This window comes from Esox lucius, chromosome 19 (genome assembly GCF_011004845.1).
Source record: "Esox lucius isolate fEsoLuc1 chromosome 19, fEsoLuc1.pri, whole genome shotgun sequence".
Lineage (NCBI taxonomy): Eukaryota > Metazoa > Chordata > Actinopteri > Esociformes > Esocidae > Esox > Esox lucius.
The window spans coordinates 29,261,087-29,285,899 of record NC_047587.1 but is presented as its reverse complement, the minus strand read 5'-3'; the positions used below and the strand labels follow the sequence as shown (position 1 = coordinate 29,285,899).

The 24,813-nt window shown below is 41.2% G+C and overlaps 1 protein-coding gene across 4 annotated transcripts in view; it reads right to left on the bottom strand.

Moving 5' to 3' along the window:
* ntrk3a (neurotrophic tyrosine kinase, receptor, type 3a) overlaps window positions 1-24,813 on the bottom strand; it is a 189,580-nt gene that overhangs the window by 139,210 nt on the left and 25,557 nt on the right. For all 4 annotated transcript variants that reach the window (XM_010884004.5, XM_010884005.5, XM_010884006.5 and 1 more), the window contains exon 2: window positions 3,361-3,435. In XM_010884004.5, coding sequence (XP_010882306.1) covers window positions 3,361-3,435 — 75 coding nt within the window. The remainder of the gene's footprint in view (window positions 1-3,360; window positions 3,436-24,813) is intronic.

Here is a 24,813-nt window from a genome sequence, read left to right as displayed (position 1 = left end):
TTTTTTTTGAACAAACGGAATATGGTTAAATACTGTAATATGTTTTTTAACGGGATAAGGAAGACGCAGATCTGTTCCAAAATCGCTGTTTAATTCCATGACGTTGCTGTAGTTTTGTAATAGGTTTTGATGAAAATGCTAATGAAATTAACTATTATTCCACCGTGATAATCTATTTACCAAAATAATCTATTTAGGAAAACCACACGATAAATTCTGTGCATCAAACAATAGCTTGGGAAGTTTTTAAGCGTTGGTAGTTGTGAAAGCAGCTGCATCCCTTCTAAATATCAAAATATGGAAATGCTATTGCTTACATATCTTTTCGGTAACACTTTATAATAACCATCATTAATAGATGGTAAATTGTTAGTTATTTATTATTTTTGCAATGTTCAATTGTTCAAAATGTTCAAAACTTATGCACATAGCACATTACATCAGTATTTGCACTGTAAACTTTTTTTATTTATGCACAGTATATGCAACAGCAGTTTTTGCACTGTAAACCTTTTTTATAAATAAATGTGGGTGAACTTAAACTGTATGGCTATGCTGTGGTTCCTGTAGGCTTTGGGTGCGTGTGGGGGGGCCTCCATGTCCATTTTGCTTGGGGCCCCCAAATTCCTTCAAACGGCCCTGGCTGTGCTTAATAGTGGAGACCGTGAATGCGGCACGGTGAATGTGGCACCGTGAAAGCGGTGCCAGGAGCCGGAGGTTGGCTTGATCACGGGTGGCACCGTGACAGTGTAGGCTACTGTAAATCATCCTTTCCTTTACTAATTTATCAAATGTATTGTGTTTATCAAGCAACCGTGGCCTTTGTAAGGCTATTCATGCCAATATCCTTTGATCGTAGCAAACTGGTCGACAGTGTCTCTTATTTTACCTTGTACTGTACATCATCAAAATGAGATGGAAATGAAAATTTAATTATAATGGAATTATTTTGAATAATTTAAGTGTTGTGTCATTTTCATTTAGTACATATGCAGGGCCTAACAAAAGAATGAAAATATTTTTGCTTGTATTCTTAGAAATAATCCTATGTAGGCAATTTTCTTTGAGTGAAAATTTTTTTTTTTACCTCTAAACTTAGTATTGCAATCTTATTCATGAAATACCCTTTTTAGGAGATAAACAAAATATGAAACATATATCTGTCTGAATAAGAAATTTCGCTAATTATTTTATAGAGCCATGAAGATGATCCAGCTTCCTATGTAATTCATCAAAGGTATCACAAATTCATTATTAGTGAAACAAAAGGAGAACGATATCCTTGACCAGAGGCATTGCTAGGATCACATTTCGGGCTTGGCACCCACCCAACCCCCAGGGGAGATTTCTTTGCCACACATTTTCCTTGATTCATTGTGACGCCTTGTGTTGTTCTAACCACCGTCCGGTTTCTCGTTTGATATATCAGTTTGTGACATCTCTCTGGAATCTTTTTCGGCACCATATCATCCCTAGTCTCTATCTCATTGTCCTCTAGGTTCATTTTAATCGATCCTCTTCCTCTCCTTAACATCAAGCCCTACTCCACACTATTCTTTGGCAGTGGGCTCTACAGCGCATCTTCATGTTTCTGACTGGTTCATTTGCTGTTCAGAGTACCAGCACAGCTAGTATAATTTCCCCGCCCGCCCATGTTGTTACTTTATTGGGTTGTGGCTATCACTTTCGTTAGCCATCACAGAATTGGGATGTTTTAAGAATTCCCACTTAACAAATTGGGACGAGTGAAAGGCATGAACAGAACATTGTACTGTATAGTATGATTGACCATTTGAGACATACAGCTGGACATTTGAATTGTAAACCTTTATTGTCTTAAAATAGCAAAAGGTAGGGGAAGACGTGTTGTAAGAGCGCTTGAAGATAGGCTTTAGAATAACACGATTGTGCCATTCGCTTGCCAGACTCCAACCTTGATACAAATAATCTGGAATCACAATTTGAACATGTGCAATTTCTATAGCATAGAAAGCTCAGATTTTTGCACAATCAAAATAATATTCATATTTGTATACTATATATAGGAGTTTATTTTAGAATCCGTTTGCCTACTTAAAATCTATAATTCTGATTATTAATATAAAGGTTGGAGTCTGGCACAATTTGCTTGCCACGATTAGGGCTTGCTGTTAAAAAGAGGAAAAGGATCGATTAAGAGGACAATGAGATCATAGCAACGTCTCTGGTGTGGCCTATACTGTATGTTCAGTTCCCAAAGGTTGTGAAGAGTTCATTACGCTGATTAAATAAAAAACATTTGTCGGATCATAGAATTGGTGTTTTATTGCTGTTTAAATGTAGGCTATTACCCAGTATGGCTATTTAAAACATATGTTTGGTAGCTATTCTATACTGCTGGAATTCAGGAATTTGAAAGGCCATATATTGGCTGATTCGATAAAACAAACTAGTTGATGCAACAAATAAATTACCCATTTGTCTATTAAATACAATAGAGTAAACTTTGACAGCCTATTCGCCAACTGTCATAAGGTGTTTTTCTACCATGCCCTCTTTCAAAACTATGATCGGTACAAATAGTTATGCTTTGTATTTCACTATTTCTTAAGATAATTCAAATGTTTAAACAAATAGTCTTTATAGTTGTCACTGGCTAGGTGGATAAGAATTTCAGACTGAGCCAACATTTTACACGATTCTTTCAATACATTTTCACAAGGCCATGATCAGACCTTTCGAGGGGCGTGGCCCAAAAAGACAAAAAAGGGCTCCTAGGATACATGCTGGCAGCGGAACGGACGCTTCCTTGTGACTGTCAGCCTCAGCGATACATAGTAGGCAGATGGACGACGCATACCCGTCTGCTCGAGTGACACACTGCCCACAGAAGGACAATGCCCTTCTGAGGGAATTACGCGTGTTTTGCTGATAAAATGCAGGCACCAATGGGCAAAAAGGGTACTTGTTAAGTAAGAGGAGGAAAAGTGGCTCAAGGGCCAATGGGGTCTGTCTGTGCACATGCCTACATTTTTATCAGGCTACTGTTTGGCAGAACTCATGTTTTATAGACATTCACTAACACAACGTATAACATTTCTCCAACACAATGTATTGCTACAACGGTTTATCTCACATTGTTCTGTGTTCTACATCTAGCCCTGGTTCTCTTAAAAATATAATGGTACAACATTTCAAAAGATGAGGATGAACATGAGGCAGCACAGACAGTTGAAAGAAATAATAGAGAAAGAAAACCCTTTGTTTATGGGGTTTCTGTGACTTAAAGAGCTACAATGGCTACAGCAACAGTGGGCTCCGAAGCAAGCCCACTTCTGTGGTTTATTAATGCGGTGTGTTTTCTCCCAGGTTGACACTCACAGTCTCTGGAGTCCAGTGTAAAGCTCAATGTCCACTTCCTTTAGGGTTTGCAGGCCAGTCCAGTTCTCAATGTGTCTGCAACACAAGGGGGAAAAACAGCAGACTGTCAGTAGAAATAGTAACTTAGAACCTATGGTTGGTCTTTTTTTCCTGTTGGTATTACAGTGTAAATTAATTGCAGTACATTCTAGTCAAGATATGTGGGATACACTGTCTGGTAGAATTATTTTTCCTGTGGATGTCCCCTAGTGCAAGCGCATTCACATGATTAACTGCTGGCTTAACTAATCTACAATGCTATTACATCTTGGCTAATGAGAGGATGTTTAATGAAAGCGAGTGGCCTGAGGTCCCCAGAGCTTCTCCACAACACTGAGCTAAAATTATAGGTGCTCCACGCTGACTATGGTTGCTGTTGAACTCAACTAAAACTGACACTCAGCATTATTCTGGTAAGACTGGGACACTTGAGAGGTGATTTTTACCTTGTGGTCTGGTCAAATTGCAATGAAATATTGTTTATATATCGTGTTCACTTTACTTCGTTAGATATCAAATTAATTTAAAAGACGCCATGCCTCTAATTCAGTCTCCTTCCATTACCTCATGTCCTCTATCTGTTCAGTTCAACTGACTTTTTGATTTTCTTTCCCGCACTTTCATTCATTTGTTACTACATACCACACACATTCACAGACAGACACACAATCAAGACACAAGCACACACATCCACCAGCAACTCTACAACAGACCTCTGATTGCAGAACCCAGGAAATAACATCAGCCCCATCTGTCATCTGATTTTTTTTTTGTTGAAATTATCTTGAAATATTTACATCTGCCAAAGAAATTTAACAGGGCCCCTTTCCCTCTCAGATCTTTCCAGAATCAGTGCAGCGTTCCCTTGGTTTGGAGCACAGATTCTGTTCTAATCTCTTCTCTTTGCATGTGATGCGTATATGTGGAATGAGCAGCTGCTGAGAAATGCTTTAGAACTCATCCAAATTGGTATGCATGCCTGATCAGGCCCATGAATATCAGATCAGGTGGCAGGTGAGGTATAAGATCTCATCCCAGTGGCAGGGAGGTTATGTAAACATGTGATGTATAAGATTGCGCCCCAGTGGCTGGGAAGTTACATAATCGTGATATATAAGATCTCATCCCAGGGCCAGGGAAGTTACGTAAACATGTGATGTATAAGATTGCGCCCTGGGGGCAGGGAGGTTATGTAAACATGTGATGTATAGGATCCCATCCTGGTATCAGGGACGTCACGTAAACATGTGATGTACAAGGTCTCATCCCAGTGGCAGAGAGGTTACGTAAACACATCGCCAACCTGACAGTAAAAATGTCCTACATGAAGTCTATAGAATGTATGATGTCAACCACAGTGTAAGGATAAAATACCACATTACTTGTTACCCACACATTCATACAGTACATACAGTATATAAACTGGTGAACAGGAAAACAGATACAATCTTACTGAAGGTGAATATATAGAATAACCGTGTCCTTCCATTTCACATTGCAGTCAGGTACATAAAACCTAGTGTAGCTAAATGTGAGGAAAAAAGGAAAAAGTAATCTATTCATGGTTATTTTACTGGAATAATATTTTAAAGAAAAACTAATAAACTTCCTTCCAAATCCAAGTATTGCCTGTTAGAACAATACCCCTTACTTGGCCTTCATGATCCAATAAGAAAGTTGAGATAAATTCAGGGCGACGTAGGCATTGGTTTACTGGCTTAGTCTCACAAACCCGTCAACTCCCACAACACTTGTGCACCCAAGCACCAACCCCTTTGTTCTGAAGTTTTCGTGGCACAGCTGTCTGCTGAGCACATTGACCCAGTCAAAAAAAGACAATGACTACTTGGTTAAAGTAACAGTGCTTAGAATGTATTCCCAATGTGGAAGCTAGTAGAATTGTAATCTTGTTCCCGGACACTTCCACCTAAACGTGCTGTACGCAATAGCCTGGGAATAAGATTAGCTGAATTACATCAAAAAACATTCACATTTAAACCAAATCTTGTCAATCCAATGAGTTAAAGAATGTTAAACAAAGGACATTCGGTAGATATTTGCTGTCTATATGGAAATTGGTGAGAGATAGAGAATGTCAATTAAAAACTAACTTGCACCACTAGTATGTTTCATTTTCTCCATTGGTCATACAAACTTATAAAAGCAGGGGGAAAATAAAAAATAAAAATGTTGTAAAACATTTCATATGGATTTAGATACTCTGTTTTATGCTTGTTTTCTCATAGGATTTTTGAAACAGGGTAATGATCAAGCGATTTCTCTCTCTGCAGTGCAACCCAGACTCAATTAGCAAAACATATGGTATATGATAAGAATTTTCTTATGAAGAATGTTATGTCTGACATTGTTCGGATGGGCTTGAGAAGATGATGATGAATTTTCTTGGTGAATCCTAATGGAGAGAGACTAGAGAGAGGGTGCAGCTTATTATTATTATTTTTTACTCAATCCAAATTATTTCTTGTAAATACATGTTGTAAAATACATGTGAAACAATATCATCCCATATTTCCTTCATAAATAATATGGCTATTTCGAGATATTACATAGAAAAAATGTATCGCCCCTTTCAAACATGTTCACTGTGAGAACAATGTTACAGAAGGCATCTATCAGACTCCAAAACATCTTACAGAACTGAGAACATATATTTTATTACATCCTTTTATTTTGGAATAACTTAGCAGATGCTCTAATGCCAATTCTTTCCCTCCATATTTGCACCCTGTGGGAATTGAACCCATAAACCTGGTGTTTTAAGTGTAATGCTCTACCTGGCCTATGCAGAAATCATCTTTAAAGGAACACTGCATTTGGTATTGACGGTAACTAGCTAGTGAGCTTTTTGTGGGTATTGCTAAGTGGCTGGCTTATGCTAGACTGGATACCACTAAATTTGTTGAAATAAAATCCAAGGAGACCAACATGAGTAGTGGAAAAGATAAATTTTTCTCCCATCTGAAGACCTGTGGTTGTAGTAAGGATGGTAGTTGTAGGGATTGTGTTAGTAGGGATTGTGTTAGTAGGGATTGTGTTAGTATGGATGGTGTTAGTATGGATGGTGTTAGTAGAGATGGTATAAAAAGGCATGGTATTAGTAGGAATGGTAGTAGTTGGGATGGTGTTAGTAGGCATGGTGTTAGTAGAGATGGTATAAAAAGGTATGGTATTAGTACGGATGGTGTTAGTAGGGATGGTGTTAGTAGGGATGGTATAAAAAGGCATGGTAGTAGTATGGATGGTAGTAGTTGGGATGGTGTTAGCAGGGATGGTAGTAGTTGGGATGGTGTTAGTAGGGATGGTATTAGTTGGGATGGTGTTAGTAGAGATGGTATAAAAAGGCATGGTATTAGTAGGGATGGTGTTAGTTGGGATGGTGTTAGTAGGGATGGTGTTAGTAGAAATGGTATAAAAAGGCATGGTATTAGTAGGGATGTTAGTAGTTGGGATGGTGTAAGTAGGGATGGTAGTAGTTGGGATGGTGTTAGTAGGGATGGTAGTAGTAGGCATTGTAGTATGTCGGATGGTAGTAGTTGGGATGGTATTAGGTAGTATGGATGGTATTAGTAGGGATGGTATTAGTAAGAATGGTGTTCGTAGGGATGGTAGTAGGTGGTAGTAGGGATGTTAGTAGTAGGGATGGTAGTAGTAGAGACGGTTTTTGTAGGGATGGTATTTGCCAGGAGATAATAGGTACCACTGTGCTCCTGGGAACGTTCAATGTTATAACAATAATGCTTTAACACTATTTGGAAAGTCTGCACAGGTTTCCCTGGACTTCACTGGTTGGTCTTTGTTCTGACATGTGGGTTCTGAAGTGTGGGCCTTCTGTCTTTCCAATTCATGTCCAATCAAGTGTATTTGTCACAGGATCTAGAGACATCTTAAGGAGGATGGAAGGAAACCGGCTAAGCTCAATTCCATGTGTCAAGGCAAATTATCTGAATACTGATGTACAGCACCTATGATATTTTACATACATATATATGTATGCTCCTCTCCGGGAGCCATCACCTTATCGTGGTGGAGAGGTTTGTGTGTTCCTATGAACCTGAGGGCTGTGTTGTCAGGGCCTTAGTGCTCCTGGTAGGGTTTCCCATGGCAAAGTGGTCTCAGGGGAGGAGCCAGACTAAGAATGGTTCAAAAATACTCCATGTATAAATGAGGAAGAGGAGTTACCCTGCCCGGAGGAAGCCCGGGCCCCCACGTCTGGAGCCAGGCCCAGAGGGAGGGCTCGCCGGCGAGCGCCTGGTTTTTGCCACGGAGCCCGGGTTTGCCACGGAGCCCGGTCGGGCATAGCCCAAAAAAGTGACGTGGCACCCCCCTCTCCATCCTATGGGCCCACCACTCATGAGAGGAACCGCTGGGGTCGGGTGCGCTGCCATATGGGTGGCAGTGAAGGCCAGGGGCCTCGACGGAACAGACCCGGGCGGCAGGGGCTGGCTCTGGGGACGTAGAACGTCACCTCTCTGTGGGGGAAGGAGCCGGAACTTGTGAGGGAGGTGGAGCACTATCAGTTAGATCTGGTGTGGCTAACATCCACTCACAGTCTCGGTTCTGGAACCGTACTCCTGGATAGGGGATGGACTTTATTCTTCTCTGGAGTTGCCCAGGGTGTGAGGACACTCGCATGTTTTGGACACTCGGGTAAAGAGAGGGGCGGAGCTGTCAACCGATCAACATCTCATGGTGAGTTGGGTCAGGGGGTGGGGGAAGACTCTGGACAGACCAGGAAAACCCAAACGGGTAGTGCGGGTGAACTAGGAACATCTGGAGGAGGCCCCCGTCCGAAAGATCTTCAACTCATACCTCCGGCGGAGCTTTTCTGGCATCCCTGGTGAGGTTGGGAGCATTGAACCTGAGTGGTCGATGTTCAAAACCTCCATTGCCGAAGCTGCGGCAGGGAGCTGTGGTCTAAAGGTCTTAGGCGGTAACCCTCGAACACCCTGGTGGACACCGGTGGTCAGGGAAGCCTTCCGACAGAAGAAGGAGGCCTTCCGGGATATATTATCCCGGAGGACTCCGGAGACGGTTGCAGTCTACCGACAGACCCGAAGGGCTGCTACCTCTGCTGTGAAAGAGGCAAAACAGTGGGTGTGGGAGGAGTTTGGGGAAGCCATGGAGAAGGACTTTCGGTTGGCACCAAGGAGTTTCTGGAAAACCGTCCGCCACCTCAGGAGGGGAAAACGGGGAACTATCCAAACTGTGTACAGTAAGGATGGGACACTGTTGACCTCAACTGAGGAGGCAATTGGGTGATGGAAGGAACACTTTGAGGAACTCCTAAATCCCACTAACACGCCCTCTATAGTGGAGGCAGAGCTGGAAGCTGATGGGAAAGCATCGTCAATCTCCATGGCAGAAGTCACTGAGATAGTCAAACAACTCCACAGTGGCAAAGCTCCGGGGATTGACAAGATCCGTCCCGAAATGTTGAAAGCTTTGGGTGTGGAGGGGATGTCTTGGATGACACGTCTCTTCAACATTGCGTGGGAGACGGGGAAAGTGCCTAAGGAGTGGCGGACCGGGGTGGTGGTTCCCCTGTTCAAAAAGGGGGACCAGAGGGTGTGTGCCAATTACAGGGGTATCACACTTCTCAGCCTCCCTGGGAAAGTCTACTCGAAGGTACTGGAAATGAGGGTTCGGCAGATAGTCGAACCTCAGATTGAAGAGGAACAATGCGGATTCCGTCCTGGTCACGGAACAACCAACCAGCTCTTTACTCTTGCAAGGATCCTGGAGGGGGTCTGGGAATATGCCCATCCAGTCTACATGTGTTTTGTGGATCTGGAGAAGGCGTATGACCGGGTCCCCTGGGAGATAATGTGGGAGGTGCTGCGGGAGTATGGGGTGAGGAGGTCCCTTTTGAGGGCTATCCAATTCCTGTATGTCCAAAGTGAGAGCTGTGTTCGGGTTCTCGGTAGTAAGTCGGACTCGTTCCAGGTGGGGGTTGGCCTCCGCCAGGGTTGTGATTTGTCACCAATCCTGTTTGTAACTTTTATGGACAGGATATTGAGGCGTAGTCGGGGTGGGGAGGGGTTGCAGTTCGGTGTCCTGGGGATCTCATTGCTGCTTTTTGCGGATGATGTGGTCCTGATGGCATCATCGGTCTGTGACCTTCAGCACTCACTGGACCGGTTCGCAGCTGAGTGTGAAACGGTTGGGATGAGGATTAGCACCTCTAAATCTGAGGCCATGGTTCCCAGCAGGAAACCGATGGAGTGCCTTCTCTGGGTAGGGAATGAGGCGTTACCCTAAGTAAAGGAGTTCAAGTATCTCGGGGTCTTGTTCACGAGTGAGTGGACAATGGAGCGGGAGATTGGCAGGAGAATCAGAGCAGCAGGGTCAGTATTGCATTCGCTTTACCGCACCGTTGTGACGAAAAGAGCGCTGAGCCAGAAGGCAAAGCTCTTGATATACCGATCAATTTTCCTTCCTACCCTCACCTATGGTCATGAAGGCTGGGTCATGACCGAAAGAACAAGATCGCGAGTACAAGCGGCTGAAAGGGGTTTTCTCAGAAGGGTGGCTGGCTTCTCCCTTAGGGATAGGGTGAGAAGCTCAGCCATCCGTGAGGAACCCGGAGTAGAGCCGCTGCTCCTTTGCATCGAAAGGAGTCAGTTGAGGTGGTTCGGGCATCTGGTAAGGATGCCCCCAGGACATCTCCCTAGGGAGGTGTTCCAGGCATGTCCAGCTGGGAGGAGACCTCAGCGTAGGCCCAGGACTAGGTGGAGAGTTTATATTTCGACACTGGCCTGGGAACGCCCCGGGATCCCCCAGTCAGAGCTGGCAAATGTGACTCGGGAAAGGGAAGTTTGGGGTCCCCTGCTGGAGCTGCTGCCCCCGCGACCCGATACGGATAAGCGGATGAAGATGAGATGAGATGATGAGATGATATATAAAAATATTTTTATTTTCAATCAATTGGCACACATATCTATAAAGTTGTTTTTGCTTCATCATTGTATGTAAATTGATTGGCAGAAATTTGAAAAGTGATCAATTATAAAAGTCCATTACACAACAAAAAGTGGAGAAACTAAAGGGGTCTGAATACTTTCCGGAAGATCTGCATATTTAAATAGTAGGGATGTATGTAGAATAAATCCAAAATGTATGTAGAAATTAAGGATCCAAGCTCTCAAGTAAAATATTATACCGTAGTAAGGGCGAATGCTGATTGATTGGCTTTGCTCATTTTAGACACAGCTCCAGACCGGTCCTCTAGGGCCTAATTGACTGATTGACTGATTGATCAATACTCCAATTGCTTGTCTAAACGGGCTGTAATGAGTCTGCATGGGATGCCTGAAAGGGAGTGGCTCAAGTGCAGAGCCAAAAAGGTCCCTTAACACTACTCCACTGTAGGGTTAGGGAGAGTAGGAAGTGTCCCCTACAAGGAATCCAAAGTGGACCTTCTGTCTGGCTAAAGGGAGTGGATCAAACAGCACAGCATGGAGTTATAAGCAGTAGGGTTGCACAATTTCTGTAGTCAAAAAGCACTCTCCTCTGCTTCTCTGTGCTGAAGAGTATCAGCTAATGTTAACCAGGACAGGCAGACAGTTGGATAATGTAGGCTGCAAGCCGGACAGCTAAAAAGTGTTTTGCATATTTCCATACGAAAAACACCCCTGTGAGCAGATTGGACACTCCCACTTATCTTCAGATAAATAATTGTCCTCACTTCAAAAATATTCAGACTAAATCTGGTATTTGCCACATAAATATGTAAGCATTGCAGATTTTATTTTACAGCGTCAGCCTACCTCCGGTGCTGAAACCCCACTGAGCCACAGCAGGAGTGAAACGCTGAACCAAGACCAAAAATAGTGAAGATATCACGTTCTCTTACAGTTGTTCTTTGAAAGGACAACATAATGCTCAGCGTCCTGTCTGTAGTTCAGTTGTGTCATTGCAGCCCAGCGTTATAGAAAGTGAATGGTTAGGATTAGGAACTGTTTTCTCTATTATTTATTATTTGCTAAAAAAGCTGTCAGGCCCTGTCGATAATGGGAGGGAAGCCAACGCCACTGTCGATCATTTCAGCGTAGCAGGGTGAACTAGAGAGCGTATCTCATCCAAAACCTTCCCACCTGACAGACTGTTAAATCAATCAGTTTGGAACAACTGGGAGAAGTGATCTGAACCAAATGGCTGAACTGGAGAGCCTATTTTACCAAAAACGATCTCCCCTGACAGACTGTAAAACAGTATGCTGAGGCGCCGCTGGCTGTCCCAAAGCTGCGACCCCATCTTCTGATGATGAGAAATACAGTACAACACTCAGGCGGCGCTGAATGGCTGCAGGTTTGATGGTGCCACCCACAGTGACAGACTCATTTAAAGCATGGAGAAGCACAGAGTCTATTCTGTGTAGCCTGTGGCTTTCTGTGTTACTGGGGCGATGACCCAGCTGGAGGATGGGATTTGCCTGCGTCCCAAATGGCCAAATATTTGCTATCACAGTGGGCTACCCATAGGGGTCTGGTACAAAGCAGTGCACTACATAGGGAATAGAGTGGGCTACCCATAGGGGTCTGGTACAAAGCATTGCCCTAAATAGGGAATAGAGTGCCATTTTAGAGGTGCGTTCTCCCTCTCGATCTTGGCAATGGGTTAGACTCTCACCCACACACTCCATTGTGCTGCAGAGTCAAAAGCAAAGAGAAATCTGCATGAGACCCACCTACATAAAGAGTCCCAACAAACAATTAAAAGGTATGTCCTACATTCTCAACAGTTTACCTCTGTCAACACTGGAACAAAGTTATTTAGGTTTATTGAGACTATCAGCTGACTGGCTTACAGAATCATAACTCCGCCCTAACTTCACCATCATAAGAGAGGAGGGCATTTTCAAAACTACCTCATCACTTGAAATGGAATAGAAACAAATGTAAACAGTAACAACACAAGGTATTTGCATTTTGCTTTAAACTGACTTCTGCATTAGTTTCCGGTACACAGCTCTACAGTATTGTAGATACTGACATCTCATAGGTATTTGTCCTTCATAATTGGATAAGCAGCAAAATACCAAAGCAACAATACAACAATACATCCTGATTTACTGTAACATGGAGTCATGAGTCATGTCACATTAAAACGAGAATCCAAACATAAAAATGTACACATCTTCATGTTCATAGTTCACCAAATGTGACTGCAGCTGACCTCATCCAAGCAGATTGTCGAGACCCATGGGAAAGAGAGAGCGTATTGAACCGCGGATCGGGGGACAACCACAAGACAGAAAAAGAGACACCGGTGTTAATTGAGCTAAATGAAATAGGACAGCCAATCTTTACCATTCGGCGGATTAACGGATGGAACAGATGCAGCCTACGTATGCTGTGCAGCCATTATTTCAACATCTCCAAGCTAACGTTCACACCAGTCCAGTAGCATTGATTTATTGATGGCTATGTGCGGCTGAGAAGGGGAACAACATGTCTCTGTGCTCTTCCATTAGACCCCAGTCATTGGAGATGATCAGTGGTCTGAGAAGGCACAAGTGTCTCAGGAGGCAGCCAGCGCTGTGCTCTTCATTCTCTCATATCCTCTAACGTATTCAGCCTTACTTCAAACAGCCATGTCTTTAAATGGAGCTCAGTTGGCTGGTTTTATGTCCCACACCAGAAGAAAAAACGTTTTTTCGACGACAAAGAGGAGAGCTTACCTGTGACGTTTTACAACGATTTGCATTAGTCATTGTATTAGTTTAAATATGATAACATCATATTTTCATTTGCGGCCACAAGTAGGTCTGGGTGCTGTCGGCAGGAGCTACAGTATGGGGATCCAAAAAACGAATCATATGTGGCCTTGAAGTGGCAGAAAAACATGTCACTGGATTTTCACCGGATGGTGACTCCTCCTTTCCTTTAAGATGATATGAATATTCTATTAAGCCCACATTTCATTTGAGGCCTGGTTTTTACTTAAATGTTACCACACACCAAAGGAAGAAAGGAAGAATTTGTTTTGGAGAATGACAGCCAAACATATTTCATCCTAGCCAACACCCTGCCATGGTGCAAGCAAAATCAAATAGGGACAACATTAGCTTGAAACACCAGATAAGTTTTACTTGTTTTTTAGCTAGTCTGTATAGAAAATATAAATACGAAAATGTTATAAATTGTCGAACTGCGTGATATGATTGCAACATTGCCCAAAGATGTTTTTGACAAACTTGAGTATGATCAAATCAGTTTCACATGCCCCATATATGCATGAAGTGATTTGTGGATTGTGCCTATTACTGCAGTGTTCATCACTTAACCATGACTAGTTTGCATAAACACATAACACACATACAGTTTAGCTTAGTTGGTAGAGAATATTTATTTCAACACCCAGGATGTGGGTACGATTCCCACGGGGGGCCAGTACGAAAATGTATGCAGTCACTATGTAGGTGAACTGCAACATGATGTAAATATAGGGCACCCGAATTAACATAAAACATTTATTTAACAAGATAGGCAACACCCAACGCCCCTCTGTCAGAAAGTGTGTGACGTTTTGAACAACACAGGTTTAGTTACTATAAGTCTGGCACTGTATGCAATGTTACTGACCTCATATTGACATTCAAACTGGGGTGGCAGCGTGATGTTTTGAGGATGCTTTGCTGCCTCAGGATCTGGACAACTTCCCTTTATTGAAGGAACCATGAATTCTGCTTTGTATCAGAGAACTCTAAAGAAGAATGTCAGGTCGTTCGTCCGTGAGATGAAGCTGAAGTGGAACTGGGTCATGGGGAGTCTACATCAGAATGGCTGAAAAGTAACACATTTCTATATTTTGGAATGGCCTAGTCAATGTTCAGGCCTAAACCCTGAAACCCACAAATGCTTTTCAGTTATAGTAGCTATCCGTGGAAGAGTGAACCAATATAACGCCGCTGCGACGTGAAAGACTCTGAAGCGTTTGGTTGCAGTGATTGCAGCTAAATGTGGCACAAACAGTTGTTTAGCTTACGCGTCCAAAACAAGTATGTGTTGTGTTCATTTAGGTTCCCTTTATTTAGGTTCCCTTTATATCCCTTTAAAATACATGTTTTGATACAATGATAAAATCAAAACATGCTGAAACTGAGAAAATCCGGTAGGATGCCAATGCATTTCCATGGCACTGTGTATACGTATGGGAATTTGTATTGCTCAGACCCCTCCCCACCCAGTCACTCCCTTTTTTAAATATCCTGACCTGTCAGTCGATGGGCAGGTTGGTATTTCAGGTCAATCGTGACCAAAATCTCCTACCATCTGAACTTCTGGCCACTAGGGACAAGAAGGACCGACACTTATTATATCTAAAGAAGCCACCTCTGATTTTAAGTGAAGAATTACACTAAACTGCATTCATACAATAAAGCTCCCTGCATTTGGATACAGTGTTTCAACGATACCATAGATGTGTAACTTCTGTAAATCTAAATGCATTTATGAATCCACTGCTTATTATCTAATTATCTTATGGCTCTATGCTCGCCACTCATTTGTATATAATGTCTGTCAAATTTGTGTGAATGTTGTCTACCATTAACAGCACCATTACACAAAGTATAATACTGGGCATAGTGATTCTGATTCTGTCCCGGTGTGCAATGAATTATAGCTGTTGTAGTTAATTACCAGGTTTTCTGAACTAGATTGATATAGCATTTGCCTAATGAAACTACAACTCCCTAAGGCCTAAAATCCCAGTTCGGTGGTTCCACAGTTCGTGTTGTGAATGATTAGATTTCACTCTAGAGGAACAGTGTGCTGAGCTCACAAAAAAGAGGAAGAAAATGACTGAAATGTAATCCAACTAATTGAACCGACGATGGTTAAATTAGTCATTTAATAATAGAAAAAAAATAACAGACATTTGGGCTAATCCTCAAAAAACTGGGACATCTGGTCACCTTAAATCATATTACATATAACTATGTTAATCCAATATTCCACAAACTCACAGTGTGATGAGCTTATAAAAAAAAAGGTGAAACACAAACGGTTCCAGTCTAGAGTGTTTCTAGTCAAAGCCAATCAAAACTGTACATCTGCTGTGTACCACAAATAAATGTGTCTAGCTCTTTTAAATGAATATGATTGATTTTCACATTTGAAGATTCATTATAGGAGGCCTCTGTATGGCCCGTTTAACATGTAAGATGCATTTTATTGCATTGAGGGCCTGTTGTCATAGAAACACACACAAAGCCTAATAATACTTAAAAATGTACTGGATATACATTGAGTGATCTGTTGAATATAAAAAGCAATTTGGATTATTTTGTGCATTTTAGAAAAGATGAAGAGTTGAATAAAGCTCCACACCTCCATTATAAACTTACATTACCCATTGAAAACACAGAACATTGAAATATGGGAGTGTGTCTCTGACTCCACTCCCAACTGCATCTTAATTAAATATACAAAATCCTTATTTCTAGTCTAAAACATATTCATAAAGTGGAACTTAATCTAAATGAACCTTGTTCACCGGCTTTTGTATTCTTGATAACCCAACCCAATGCAACAGGGAGTGACTAGGGTTTAATTTGATCAAACGGCTCTTTTGACATAGAGAGTACCTACTTCACTGCCTACATCACTTCCTTATACTGTTGAATAAAACAAAATAGTTGCTAGCACGCTGAAGATCACATAGGTTATTTTTGCTGAATGCAATTTGCAAGTGGCTGGCTGCAAGTGGCTTCAACTCTCTTCACTAATTTAAGATTTAACCTGCACATTCTGGTTTCTAATGGTAATGTTCCAGCATTTCAACCATGTGATTTGTTCAGAGAGTTGTCTATCTGCCCAAAATGTCCTTTCCTCTCAATCACAATCACAGTTTCTATCACTGAGACAAAGGCTGTTGCACAAAGCACACAGGCCTAGGATATCAATGATTCAAACCTGACCTCATGAAAACAATGGGGTGACACAAGGTCAGTAGGTGCATGGTAGTGAAAACTGGGTTATTGTGGTTGGCCAGAGATAGTTGCTCTCCTTGAAGCATATGTAGTACTTAGCAGAAAAAAACTCCTGGTTGAGTGAGCAATATGATTAGAGAAATAACATCCTGTGGAGAGATCAGAGGACACTTCTGAAAACATTGTGTACTAAAATGTCATGTACATTCGAAATAAAGGAATATTCTGTTAGAAAACACATACACACTGTCATTACTGCTTTAGGTCAGGCTTGGCCGCCCTGTACTATATTTTTGAAGTGACTATTTATACTCAAAGCTTGGTACATTAAAACCTTTTGTAGTTAAACACTGAGAATAACATTTTCACAGTTATCAGAAATGATTGCTGATGGGCACCTTCATGTGCCAGTAAAATTACTTTTTCTTAGATTTTATTTATTAACAGATTATAAATATGCATTACAATTTTAATTTTTGCTAGAAGCTATATCTATTGATTTGCTAGAACACTGTCCTGTGTATATTTGACTGTTTTATAACCATCTGCAAGTCACTCTGAATCATAGCATTTGTTAAACGGCAGAAATATCGACACTCCTCAATTATTCAATCTTACACTTAAGCAGAATAAACTGAATGATAATGTTTTCAAATGCCTTTATTTAATAATATAGCTTGAATGTAAAGTGGTAATATGTGTGCCTCAGTGTGCATAGTGTATCGGACAGCTGTAATTGCCTAGCGGCATGGTTCAAGGGCCAGGAACGCAGGCCTAGCCTGGATGAAGGTGTGTTTATAACTCCCTGCTACAGTCAGATTAAATCACCGCCCATTCCTCTGTTTTGGAGTCAGCATTTCTGCAAATATTCTAACTGCAGCTCTCAAAGCGCCAGTCTGATCGGTGTAGCATACTGCACAGAGCAGCTGGGTTTCTGAAGGCCCTGAGGATCATAATATTGGCTCCTCCTGGCATGGCTCCAGAAGGGCTGTGCTGTCTGCATGCTGATGGCTGATGGCTAAGCTACCGCTCTACTCCACCACTCCTCTTAATGGACGCTGTGAAAACAGGCTTCAAAGACCTCCCATTTTGAAGCTATGATAAATAGTTTGGTGGGTGAGATGCAATCCCGGCTGAGCCCCGTTACCAACACGTCTGTTGACACGCACGCAGTGAACAGTAGGGGGATTCACTTCTGCCGGTTTTATGTTCGCCCTCCTCTGATGGCGGTTCTCTGTGTACAAAGATTTGCATCATGCAGTATTGTATAATTATGGATACACGGATGCGTTACTTATTCGGCCTGCTGAGTTGTGTTAGGCCACTAAATAATATTATAGTCCATTTATTTTATATGTGTTATTCCTACATTTCATTAACCTGTAATCTTTCAAACAATGGTCTCTCCAAGACCAGGGTGCTAAAAGGTTCGTAATGATCATAGTGTTTCTTTGTCAGATTTTGGTTTTATATTGATACAAAGGATAAACTATTTCAAAAATACCAGAATTTATAAGTCAACGTAGATAAAACAAATATTGAGTTTTTTGTTTTACTTCTCCCCTTCAGACATGTAATATTTTTTGTTTAATCCATTCTGTTTGACAGACATGTACAGTATAATATATAATATTATAATATAATATTATTGTTTTTATGGTACTCTAGATTCTTATCTTATTAACCTAAAGCTGGGAGTGCACTGCATCATCAAAACCTACTGCTGTTTATCTAGAAGGAATAAAATAGAGAAAGTAATCCTCTAAATTTACAAGGTGTGAAATCGCCTCATCATGCATAAAAAGAGCGTCTGAAAGTCTCCCTAATCCTCCAAGACTCCACAGCACACAGACAGTACTGGTATTCAATAAGCCAAACCTTCACTTTATTTAAATGTTATCAACAGAGTTAAAAAAAGAATTAATTTAACGTCATGCCATTTAGCATAAATTCTTTGGCTATGTATTAACTTCAAATCCTAGTGCTGAAACGATAAGGACCTCATACTGAGTTTGAGGTCCATGTAATCGAGGTAAGTAGCAATAAATAAGTATCATTGGTTGCCTGAAGATAGCTGGAAATAGGGTTGCATTCATGACCACGTTTCAACCTATCAATGTGACCTATTTAATCTACACTACCCTTTAGGTCAAGCTAATCAAAAATACAGCTAAAGTACAAATATAATTTAAGTACTTCAAACGTATCCACAGCTACTGTTTCCTCTAGCAGGGATAACGTTTAGATACAAAATACTTTAGATACAAAAACACTGCTGAAGCTGGTGTATTTCTGGTCAGTAAATGCCATGCTCAAGTGAAGTGTCTATATTGATGCTACACCCAATTATAGTTTGGCTTTGTGAAAATGTGTAAAAACAGCACTCATTAGTCTCAGAATATGACATTGTTTAATCCTCATTAAAGGCAAAAGACCTCCTAAAGCAGTGAACCTAATTTTATACGTATGCAAAGCGACATACTAAATTCAGCTGTTTCCTCACACCAACTGAAGAAGGATGTGGTCATACTGCATGTGGTTCTGCCCCTTTAAGGGGACCACCCATACTCTACCATGCTTCTGTGAACCAAGAACATGACCAAGATACAGAATTACACAATCAGGCTTAAATAATCTATAAGTTATTTAGTTGAGTTTCACAATGACATTCCCAATCCTTTCAATTGATTACAAAATTATGTATTTAAAAATTGCCGTCCATAATCATTGCTTTCCATAGACTGATTACACGGTGAGAAAACTAGTTTTATTTGGGTGCACTATCCCTTTAAGTGTGTACAGCTTGAATAGTGAGATTCCTCCTACATTGGTCCGACAATGATGCCACAAGTATAAAACACCAAGACAGACTCCAACTATTCTACCATGGCATTAAAAGAAATGACCAAATGATATTGAATTAGTTTTGTTTAACAATCAGTGTTAAAACTGATGAGACAGAACAAATCTCAACTGGCCCAGGGTAATCTGAACCCACACTGCCAGGTGGAAGCTCTCATCCCAAATCCACACACAAATATTCACCCAGTCTGATCTGACTGGACCAGTGCCCCTGGTATCCAGCCATTCATTTTCATTTCATCCAAATACCGAAGAAAAAAAATACTGGCATAGGAAGGAAGCTGGTTTAATGCAAATAACTTTGTTTTCCAACCTTCAAGTGCAGTCTGGTGGGAAAACTGCACTGATACAATGAGTACCCCATCATCAATTGAGATTAGTTGGGTTCTTGGGCTTGGGTAGAGCTATGGTACATTATACACAGTAATTTTTAATCCAGTGACTTAATAGCCCTTAGAAAATGAAGTGAACTGACATTGATTCATGTGTAGCTAGCATCCTTACCTTTGATAACTGAAGTAGACTAACCACTAACACATGTCTTTGCTTTTCTATACTTGTGATACCACAAAATGTATGTGTAATTACAGTATGTGTAGGTGTGTGTGTGCATGTGTGTGTGTGTGTGTGTGTGTGTGTGTGTGTGTTTGATCCAGGTTTATCTGTACATGTGTGGGGACCAGATATCTCCACAAAGATAGCCACACCTGATAAATTTGTCCCCACAAGATTTTTTGGCAAGTCTACACTACAGAAATATAATTGGAGTTAAATTAAAGGTACAATTTACATTTGGACATAAAGGTACAATTTGAGTTACTTATCGGATTAAGCATTACTGGCAAGATTTAGGGTTCAGCTTTAAAACTAGGTTAGCATTAGGCAAAAAAGGTTAAAGCGTTGAGGTTAGATTTAGGTTTAGGTTAGGGTAAAGTTAAGGATTATGATTAGGGTTAGTTTAGGTATAGAGAATTTGTGGTACTCACAAGGATAGAAAAACAAATGTGTGTGTGTGTGTGTGTGTGTGTGTGTGTGTGTGTGTGTGTGTGTGTGTGTGTGTGTGTGTGTGTGTGTGTGTGTGTGTGTGTGTGTGTGTGTGTGTGTGTGTGTGTGTGTGTGTGTGTGTGTGTGTGTGTGTGTGTGTGTGTATATTCATGGACATTTTATGAGCTGCCAGTTGGCCCCCTGAATGTTCGAGGCAGGCAGTGACTAAAATGCAAAATGGAAACAGGAGGCCACTTCAGTTCACCTTGTACCAATCACCTCAAATAACATGAGCCAGTCTGATGCTATGGGCTGCTCCACTCGCCTTCCCCTTCACCTCAACAACACCCCCACCCTCCTCATCTCTACCTCATCCCTCACTGACAGTACAAAACAATTGTCATTATCAGGACTAATGCATCTCTGTCCAAAGGTCATCTGAGACCTACAAGCAAAATACGCACAAACGCAGGTTTGGATACACACACCACAGCAGTCACAAAACAAACAACGGCAATTTGAATTTGCACAAAATGCATAAACCTGACGTCTGTTCTTTGATTAACAGCAGAATGTAATACTACAGACATAGTCATTCTAATATCAATGAGGCTTTATGAGTTTTTTTAGATGAGGAACTGTTCTTTCAAAGGCATCAGTGGACCCTAGGAAAAGCAGCTGCTGCCTTGGCAACAGCAAAATGGGGATCCTACTGAAATACTAAACACAGGTATAAACAACCTTGATGTAAAACCCTTGAGAATAGTAGCGGACTATTTTGCAAAGCCTATTTGCCATATGTGTGTCCAAAGGCGTGAAAAGAAGCTAAAGTAATCCCACTACCTAAAAATAGTCAAGAACCCTTTGCTGGCTATAACAACCATGCCAATCAGTTTGCTGCTGGCTCTTGGTAAACTGATGGAATGAATTGTGTTTGACAAAATATAATGCTCTTTCAGAGAACAAGACTGACTTTTAGCATGCACATAGATAGGGAGTCTGAACTTGTATTGCACTAGCTCAGATGACTGGTGATCTGCCAAAATAGGTTACAGGTTTATTTTACAATCGCTAACATACTTTTGGCCCTTATGTAGTCACATCTTCAATACTCTAAAAACAACTAGCACAACAACCGTCTGATGGGGATCAAACCATTAACACGATTCATGTTGTTTTCACAGAAAATGCAGTCAATAAACATGTTTCTAACATGCTTACATTTTCTTTACATACAAGCTTACCCAATAACAAAATTAAGTATTTTTCTTGTCTTATTCACAAATGCTTGCACACAGCATGCCAGAAATGTTCAAAACCTTAAATACAATATAACGCCCCTAGTTCTGCAAAAACAGCAACTCAAAAGCTATACTGAAACAGCTGATAAGCATTTTTGAATGAATCAATCACTGAAACATTGAGATTTCCTGCACGTTGTGTAAAAGACCAACCACAGCTGATTCCAATCGGAGACATAGCCAGGAGTTGAAGTCCTTTCAATTACATGGACATACAAAATACAGTATTTCTCGATTGCTTAAACACAAAAGCTTCATGTATCACAAAAAACTCACACACACACACCCACACATTTCCCATAACCATAAACACTCATCCCCTGTTTCCATACGTTTCAATATTCAAAACTCTTTATTCAAAACTTTACACAAAAGCAGCCAAATAAATAATTAATTGCACTATACATGCATTCTAGCAAACACATCACAACCTAAACTCAACGAGCACACCTTTATCCAGGTGCAAACACTATCCTAACAATGCCGAAGTTGCAAGACAACAGAGAGGAAGAGGACGAGGCTGAAGTGGTGGAGAGTGTATGACCCCAACCGCTATTTACAGCAAAACCTCCTGGAGGCAATGGTAGACCCCTGTGGTGATGTGTTAGTGGAGGCTATCCAGGGTTTTTGGCACACAAGGGCATTTTCCCCACGCTGCCTGGCAGGAGTAAACAATGTGTGACGTGCCCTCAGACAACACACACAAGCTGTCAAAAACACAGACTACATGACTGTTTGTTACACACTGGAGGGAATAATTCAAAAAACTGCTGCCAAATGTTTAGAATAGGTTTTCAGTGAAATAATTTGGAACTTAGTAAAATCACAGCACTATCCAGATAACCTCTTCAGGAACACCCTGGCAAGAGAAATTCTAAACAATAATCTGATAAATACATCTTACATTAGTGGATAAGGGTATACTATTGTATATGCTGTTTTGGTAAAAAACCTGACCTTCGTTTTGTCACACTGACAAAACAAATAAGGAAGAGTCCACACACAGTAAAATGCCCAATTTACAAAAGCAGCAAATGTACAGGTTACTCAGCATCAGTGTTCTCATCATGTGATCTCTGGTCTGGGTCAGGTTACTCAGCGTCAGTGTTCTCATCTCGTATCAGGTCTGGGTCAGGTTACTCAGCGTCAGTGTTCTCATCATCTGATCTCTGGTCTGGGTCAGGTTACTCAGCGTCAGTGTTCTCATCATCTGATCTCTGGTCTGGGTCAGGTTACTCAGCGTCAGTGTTCTCATCATCTGATCTCTGGTCTGGGTCAGGTTACTCAGCATCAGTGTTCTCATCATCTGATCTCTGGTCTGGGTTAGGTTACTCAGCATTAGTGTTCTCATCTCGTATCAGGTCTGGATCAGGTTATTCAGCATCAGTGTTCTCATCTCAGGTCTGGGTCAGGTTACTCAGCATCGGTGTTCTCATCATCTGGTCTCAGGTCTGGGTCAGGTTACTCAGGATCAGTGTTCTCATCATCTCATCTCAGGTCTGGGTCAGGTTACTCAGCATCAGTGTTCTCATCTCAGGTCTGGGTCAGGTTATTCAGCATCATCGGTTACAAGACAACTTGATTTTGAAAATATGACTGATCATGCAAAAAAGCTGTATTTTATTTAAAGATAGTGATCATATGAAGCCTTTAATTATCGCATAGTTGTTTGGCTCCTTTTTTATCATAATGATAACAGAAATCACCCAAATGGCCCTGATCAAAAGTTAACATACCCTTGAATGTTTGGCCTTGTTACAGACGCACAAGGTGACACACAGGTGAAAGTGGCAATTAAAGGTGAAATTCCCACACCTGTGGCTTTTTAAATTGCAATTAGTGTCTTTGTATAAATAGTCAATGAGTTTGTTAGCTCTCACATGGATGCACTGAGCAATACTGAGCCATTGGGAGCAGAAAAGAACTGTCAAAACACCTGCGTAACAAGATAATGGAACTTTATAAAGATGAAAAAGGATATAAAAAGATATCCAAAGCCTTGCAAATGCCAATCAGTACTGTTCAATCCCTTATAAAGAAGTGGAAAATTCTGAGATCTCTTGATACCAAGCCAGGTAGATTAAGAAAGATTTCAATTAAGAACAGTTCGGGATACAAAGAAAAACCCACAGGTAATCTCAGGAGAAATACAGGCTGCTCTGAAAAAAGACGGTGTGGTTCTTTCAAGGAGCAAAATACGAAAATACTTGAAAAGAAATTAGCTGCATGGTCAAGTTGCCAAAAAGAAGCATTTACTGCGCCAATGCCATTAAAAAAGCCTTGTTACAAAATGCCTAACAACACCTTGACACGCCTCACAGCTTCTAGCACATTGTAATTTGGAGTGATGAGACCAAAATAGAGCTTTATGGTCACAACCATAAGCGCTATGTTTGGAAAGAGGTCAACAAGACCTACAGTGAACAGAATACCATCCCCACTGTAAAGTATGGCGGTGGCTCACTGATGTTTTGGGGGTGTGTGAGCTCTAAAGGCACAGGGAATCTTGTTAAAATTTATGAAAAGATGTATGCAATATGTTATCAGAAAATACTGCCAGACAATTTGCGTTCTTCTGAAAGAAACCCGCGCTTGGGATGCTCTTGGACTTTCCTGCGTGACAATGACCCTAAGCACAAGGCCAAGTTGACTCTCCAGTGGTTACATCAGAAAAGGTGAAGGTTTTGAAGTGGCCATCACCGTCTCCTGACCTTAATATCACAGAGCCACTCTGGCGAGATCTCAAACGTGCTGTTCATGCAAGACCGACCAAAGACTTTGCATGGCATTTTGCCAAGATGAATGGGCAGCTATACCACCTGCAAGAATTCTGGGCCTCATAGACAACTATTACAAAAGACTGCACCCTGTCATTAATGCTAAAGGGGACAATACACAGTATTAAGAACTAAGAGTATGCAGACTTTTGAACAGGGGTCAGTTCATTTTTTTCTGTGTTGCCATGTTTTGTTTTATGATTGTGCCATTCTGTTATGACCTACATTTGAATGTGAATCCCATAAGAAATAAGACATGTGTTTTGCCTGCTCACTCATGTTTTCTTTACAAATGGTACATACACTCACCTAAAGGATTATTAGGAACATTATACTAATACTGTGTTTGACCCCCTTTCGCCTTCAGAACTGCCTTAATTCTATGTAGCATTGATTCAACAAGGTGCTGAAAGCATTCTTTAGAAATGTTGGCCCATATTGATAGGATAGCATCTTGCAGTTGATGGAGATTTGTGGGATGCACATCCAGGGCACGAAGCTCCCATTCCACCACATCCCAAAGATGCTCTATTGG